The sequence below is a fragment of the Galeopterus variegatus genome, unplaced genomic scaffold (assembly GCF_000696425.1).
Source record: "Galeopterus variegatus unplaced genomic scaffold, G_variegatus-3.0.2 Scaffold6635, whole genome shotgun sequence".
NCBI lineage: Eukaryota > Metazoa > Chordata > Mammalia > Dermoptera > Cynocephalidae > Galeopterus > Galeopterus variegatus.
The window spans coordinates 25,064-32,081 of NW_007732746.1; the positions used below are offsets into that span (position 1 = coordinate 25,064).

At 53.1% G+C, this 7,018-nt stretch overlaps 1 protein-coding gene across 1 annotated transcript in view; it reads left to right on the forward strand.

The window, feature by feature from the left end:
* Positions 1-5,100, forward strand: part of PADI3 (peptidyl arginine deiminase, type III) — a gene marked incomplete at its 5' end in the record, with an annotated part of 23,262 nt that extends 18,162 nt beyond the window's left edge. The window contains 3 exons of the mRNA XM_008591098.1: positions 869-948; positions 3,016-3,141; positions 4,810-5,100. Coding sequence (XP_008589320.1) covers positions 869-948; positions 3,016-3,141; positions 4,810-5,043 — 440 coding nt within the window. The remainder of the gene's footprint in view (positions 1-868; positions 949-3,015; positions 3,142-4,809) is intronic.
* Positions 5,101-7,018: the final 1,918 nt, after the last annotated feature.

Genomic DNA, 7,018 nt, shown 5'->3' on the forward strand with positions numbered 1-7,018 from the left:
CAACTGGGCTGCAGGGGACATTGAACCTCCAGATGTGCAGGTGGCTCTGGGGAGCCCTTGCCTTTCCCTTGGTCAAGGCTTGAGGCCCTTCATGAGCACTGGGCATGGGTTTGAATCGCAACCCCTCACGTCCTAGCTGTACGTCCTTGGGCAAATTATTCAACCTCTCCAAGCCTCAGTTTCCTGATCTGTAAAGTGGGGACAATAATGCATACCTTGTGGGGTTGCAGTGAGGGTTAAGCGAGATGCTGGATGTAGAGCCCTTCACTCAGGGCCCACTCATGGTAAGTGCTTAACAAATGACAGCTGGGAAGATTGTGAGTGTTGACTCTAGCCTCCCTTTCCTATTTCCATGGGCACCCCATGAGGCAGGCTAGAAGGCTGGATCTCTGGGAACCCTTTTGCTGCATAGTCACCTCCCAGAGGGCAGGGGCAGGGCCTCATGGCATCCAGCCAGTTCGCTGCTCAGCGAACCTATAAAGCCTGGCCCTGGCAGGTGGGTGTGCGGACAACTGACCTGGCTCCCCCACTAGCCAGCAGAAGAGGAGTCACCACCTTGTGCCCTCGGGTGGTTGTAAATTTCCAGTTAAAGGCGTTACCACTTCCAGTGAACTCAAATAAAGATCTAAAGTTCATTGCACTGTGGCAACCAGACCTTCCCACTCCTCACACCCCCGGGCTTGCGCAGTGGCCAAGACGAGCTCTGACAGGTGGTGCCTACGGGAAGCCCAGGGAAGTCGGAGAGCCGCTGACTCGGCAAGACCAGCAGCTGTGGACTTGGCCTCTGTTTGTCTGCTTCCCAGAGCAAGAGGCCCTCACGTTGCTGTTGCTCCTGCCCCGCCTCTATGTCTCTCTCTCTCCTTTACAGGCAATCAGCAGGTCGAGACCATCTCCATCAACCAGGTCCTCTCCAATGAAAACCTCATCAGCTTTAATAAGTTTGTGCAGGTACAAGGGCCATGGCTGTGAGTGGAGGGTAGGAGGGACTGGTGACAGAGATGGGAGACAGAAATCTGAAGCTCACAGTTCATGAAAGCTCAGGTTGGAACAGACCCAGACAGAGGGGCACCAACCCCTCCTTTGACCTGGGAGAAGGGAGGGGGACAAGCATTACAGGCAGAAGGAACAGGACAGTTGATGGCCCTGAGGTAGGACAAATGGGCCTGGTGTATTCGAGGACAAGCCAGGAGGCTGATGTGGAGTAAGAAGAGGCCAGATCACATCATGTGAGGCCTCGTAGGGCATTGCAAGAACTGTGGCTGTGACTCTGAGTGAGACTCAAGGCCACTAGGGGATTTCAGCGGAGGAGGGACCTAATCTGACTTATGCTTTAAAAGGATCTCTCTACTGCTGTGTTGAGAATATATTAATATATCATGGGGTGGGGGTGACAGTAGGTCCCAGCAGGAAAACACATGGAATCTCAAACTGGATAACTATGGAAAAGCTTAATAAAGGGAATATTTCCAAAGGCACAAGCATGGTTTGAGGAAATCAACAAGGGTCCATGCAGTATCCCCAGGCTGGGAAGAGTGGGGGAGCTGTCACCTCCCCCGGACTTGAAGGAATGAGGGAAGGGAGCTGTTCATGGAACCTGGAGATGCCACTATGAAAAGAGCCTGCGAGACAGGAGGTGTGACCTTCACAGTCAATGCACAGTGACCTGGCAGGGAGGGAGCTGGGGAAACAAGTACCCCAACTGCCCTCTCCTCCTGCCCTGCCCCCAGTCTCCTACCAGTGTCCCCCACTGGCTGAACCCAGCCAGGCGCCAGAGGGCACGAGAGCCTCCCAGGGCACAGAGCAGAGGAAAAGGGTATATAGTGAGTCCAGAAGGGCAAACAGAGAATTCCCAGCACAGGGATTGTGTGAGTCCAAATCCTCCAAGAAGCACATGCCAAGATGCGGTAAACATGCCAGGATTTTATTAGGGAAAATGTCTTTGTGAGGAAATAGGGAGGACACAGAGAAGATGGGGAAAGGTGTCAGGCTGAGTCTGACCCCGAGTGACAGAGAGAGGGAAGGAAGGTTGGCTGGGTGCACGCTGTGCTGCCAGGAGGTCTAAGGAGGGTTCACAAAGCTGTGGGGGACCTTGTAAGGCAAGGCCGGCCACGTTCAGAGGTGGGTCTTCCTGGCTGTGCTTGTAGCCCTCAGCCAGGGGCTGGGAGCAGCCGCCGGAGGTATGGCCTCGGTTGCAGACCCAGGAAGGGGAGGCAAGAGCCCTTGGCCACTTAAAGGCTCTGAAGCTAGAGGTCTTCCAGGAGCGCTCTCATGGCCGCCACGTGGAGCAACCGCAGAAGGAGGCACTGCAGCCAACCAGGCTGCAGGGGTGGCCTGCAGACCAGGTGGGAGCAGTGCAGGCAGTGGGAAGGGGGAAGACCGGGACTGATTTTAAAGGTAGCGCCCACAGGACTTGCTGATGGTTGGATATGGAGTGACAGGAGAGGAGACACGGAGGAGGACGGCAGGCCTTGTGACTCCAACAGCTGGGTAAACAGTGGTTACACGTATGAAGCTTAACAGTGGGCAAGGAGCAGGTTTGGGGGGGTAGAAATCAAGTTTATCTTTGGATACATCATGTTTGATGTGCCTATTAGACACCCAAGAAAAGAAGCAAAGTAGGTGGTTGTTTATACTGACAAGTCCGAGCTCAGGAAAGGGATTGGGCTTTATAAGGAGGCGGGAGATATAAATTTGAGGGTTGTCAGTGTATAGATAGTGCTTTGAACCATGAGAGTGAATGAGATTCCCTAAGGAGTAAGGGATCTAAAGAAGAGGATCAAGGATGGAACACTCTGGAACACTCTCATTTTAAGCCCATCTAATGGAATAGGACTATGGGGGGTGGGACACAGGACAGGTGTACTTTGACAAAGGGGCACAAAGGTAAGCTTTGTGTGGACAGTTGATCTATGGGCACTTGGGCATTCTGCCTTTCCCCAACCAGACTTGACCCCTTGGGTCCCCCCAACACATGGTGGCAAGGTCCCCCCCACTGTCTCTCCCCCTCACCCCCAGAGCTGCATCGACTGGAACCGGGAGGTGCTGAAGCGGGAGCTGGGCCTGACTGACCGTGACATCATCGACATCCCACAGCTGTTCAAGACTGAGAAGAAAAAGGCGGTGGCCTTCTTCCCTGACTTGGTAAGACCACCACCCATGACTTAAGGTGTCATCAAATTAGACTGCAAGCCTCCAGTTCCCAGAGGGGCAGGACTTTTGATTGCAGTCATGTTTGGGATTGTGGTGGCTGGTAGGGGTGATGGGGAGCGTTAGGGTCTCATGGTGCCCAACAGAAAGGCTTCTAATTGCCTGACCACCACGGTCCCCTTGGAGTGCTCACTGGCCAACCCCTGGCTCAAGGGCCACCAGGAGAGGGACCCACTTGACATTGGTGGAGTGAATGAATGATTGCATGAGGTCAGGTGTGCAAAGCACATGGCATTGGCTGGGAATTCAAGTGCCCATTTTCCCCCTTCCTCTCAGCTCGTGGCTGTCCATCCATCCCACATATACTTAGGTGCCCTGTGGGAGATACTGAGATTATTAAGAATGGTCCCTGCTCTCAAGGAGCTTCCAATCTAATCTGTTGAGGGGGAAAATCTTCACCTCTCTGAGGACACATCCCAGTGGTCTATTTTGTATGGTAAAGTGATGTGACAGTTCGGAGGTGGGACAAAGCACTTCGAGCCTAAGAAGCAGGACTGGAGATCCAAGAAGTCTTCGTGGAAGAGGTGGCCTTTGCCTGAGCCTTGAGGGCTTTGCCTCCGGTGATTCTAAAACTTGCGCTTGCATCTGAAACACCTGGACAGGTGGGGCCCCACCCAGGGGTCCTGATCCAGCAGGTCTGAGGTGGGGACCCAGGACACTGCTGCCCCTCTAACAAGCTCCCATGTGGCACCAGTGCTGCCTGCCCCGGGACCACAGTCTGAGCAGCACTGCTGGAGGTCACCCGGCTCCCCGCCACCCCCCCCACCTTCCTACCACAGTGGAACTCAACTTGCCCATCATCAGAGCCTTGTGGGGAGCCTGTGCACACCACCATTGCCTCATTTCCCTTCCCTTCTCTGGCTGACTTTTTGCCCCCCACTTGCAAAGCCTCTTATCATTCTCCACCTCTTCTGCATGTTTGAGGCAGCCTCGTAATTATGCATGTGCCCCCAGAAGCTTGTGCAATGGTTTGGGTTCTTGTGTTTGCAAAAAACAGAGGCCCGCCCAAGCCAGCTTCAGCCACAGGGACATTTGATATAAGGGCACTGTGAAATCCGAGGGCAGGGACAGCTGCAGCGGGGCCTCGGGAGGGCCGGAACCATCTCTTGTCTCTGGGTCTGCATCATTCATTCTCTCTCTCTCTCCCTCTCCCTCCAGCTTGACTTCTTTTGCTGCTCTGTCCTTGGGGACAAATGTGAACATGACCATACATTATGGATACTGACACAGGCAGAGACTGAGTGGACTCTCCCAGTGTCAACTTCAAATTCCCTGGAGAGGGAATCTGAATGGTCCCTCTTGGGTCAGCTGTCCACACTGGTCCAATCAGCTATGGCCTAGGAGGTCGGGCTTCTATAGCACAAACACGGCAGCCGCTACAATCCACCAATAAAGAGAGCTGCTGCCAGAAACACGTCATAGATGCTCCCAAAGGCATCTGGCTGAATGGCTCCTACCAGCCCACGTTCCCCTCCCACTGCACAGGAAAGGGCGAGTAGCTGTTTTCGAGGCCACCTGGAAGACAAAGCCAGGGCCTGCCAGGAAAAGTGCAGGTGCTGGGTGGGGCCCCGTGATGACGTGCTGCCTCCCCTCGCTCTGCAGGTGAACATGCTGGTGCTGGGGAAGTACCTGGGCATCCCCAAGCCCTTCGGGCCCATCATCAACGGCCGCTGCTGCCTGGAGGAGAAGGTGCGGTCCCTGCTGGAGCCACTGGGCCTCCACTGCAGCTTCATTGACGATTTCACCCCCTACCACATGCTGCACGGGGAGGTGCACTGCGGCACCAATGTGCGCCGGCAGCCCTTCCCCTTCAAGTGGTGGAACATGGTGCCCTGAACCGCTCCCACCCACTGTCCTCCCCCCTGGGGTCGGGCATCAGCCAGGGTGATGGAGACTGAGATAGGCCCATGAAAAAAAAAAAGCATCAAGAGATCCCAAGGTTCCAGACGGATCACCAACGGTGACCCGTTTCTCTCAAAAGCCTTTTCCCTACAAGCGTCCATGCCTCACCTACCTACCCATTTGGTTCTCAGACTTGAATCCTCTTGGCCCCCCGAGAAGAAGGAGCTCATTTCTTGTGACCTCTCATGTGGATCAACATGACCCATAGGGACTCCCTGAAACATCCCCTTCCACCCCCTATTTCTCCATTTGGAGAAAAATGCACTTTGGTGTCTAGAAACATCCATGCATCTCATCAGCCGTCTGGGTCTGTGCATCCTAATGGAGGAAGGACCCATGATTCTGCTTTGGTCTGATTACCTCCCGCTCTGCAGGGAACAATCCTGAAATCAGACCACTCTACACAGGAAAGGAGAGATTCCACCTAAAACCTCTGTATTAGTCTGTTTTTGTTACGTATAACAAAATACTTGTAACTGGGTAATTTATAAAGAAAATGAAATCTATTGCTTACAGTTTCTGAGGCTGGGAAGTCCAAAGTCCAACTGGTGGTGGTGACAGTGACCCAGAGGTCTCACATTGCAACATGGTGGAAGCAGAGAGAGAAAGACAGACTCCCTCTTCTTTTAAAGCCCTCAGAACCATGCCCCTGACCACCATTTTCAATCCATTCACTACTGCATGGTCCTACAATCCAATCACCTCTTCAAGGCTCCACCTTTCAATTACCATAATAGGATCTTCAATTACCAAACAGTCACAGTGGGGGCTGTTTCTAATACATAAAACTTGGGGGACACAATTCAAGCTTCAGTGAGTTTTGCGGGGACATAATTCAATCCACTACAGCCTCACCCATAGGAAAGGAGCTGGGGGTTCTTTTACATCAAGGCAAGACCACCATTTCCACTGCTAAGCTCCTGACCAGATGTTGAATCCTGCCCAACATGAGCTTTCACATCGTAGGTGCTTCTAGATGCCTGTTGAAGGAATGATAGCTGTCTGTTAGCCTTACAAACTCCCTATCATCTGACATTCAGAAATCCGGCTTTGTCTACAATCCTCCTGGAGTTTCTTGGAAATGAAAGTATCCGGAGGCTTGTTGGATATTGGGAAGACTGGGCACAAGGGTGAAAAGTATCTTTCTTAATGTGCAAAGTTGACCCTGGTGATCCCACCTTCTGGAGAAAATTGCATTGTTGGCCCTGGGACCTCTCTTTGCAGGAGGGGAGACCCATGGATGAATTGGTCCTAAGCCTCTGTTGCCCTCTGGTCAGTGTTTCCACATCCTGCAGGGCTGCAGGAGAGGGGGCCTACAGGGGCCAGACCCACAGAGACATCTCCAAAGGGACAATCCTGGAAGAGAATGCCTCTGAGTGAGGGGCTGGAGGGGTGGGGGCGGTTTCTCAAGCAGTGTGTCAGTTACGTGTGTGTTTTGTATGGGTCCAGCTGTGTGTCCATCACCGGCTAATAAATCGACAGAGAGACAAATGCTTTGGGTCTAATTTGGGCCCTCCTTTGGGCTTAGAATGAGACAGCAAGGATTGAAGAGTTTTTGCAGCAAAAGCGTTCACTTGCCTAGACTGTCAAGAATCTGGGGCTGACAAGCCCAAATTTTGGTGAGACTGTGAGGTGGTTCCATGTTGGCCACAGGGCTGTTACAGGCAGTTGTGTGATGTGGATGCATAAAAAGAAAGCCAGGGACAGCACACCAGGCTGCCAGGACCAGGGGCTGGGCTGTGCTGGAGGCCACTCTGTGGGCGGGTGGGCACATGCGGAGCCCTGCTGCACGCCTTGACATCCTGCAAGGGAAGCCGAGGCAAGTGAGGATGCTGAGAAAATAATATTTTTTTAAAGGATTTGGGGTGGGGAATGTGACTCTCTAAAAGGCAAGTGCCTAAAATTAGGA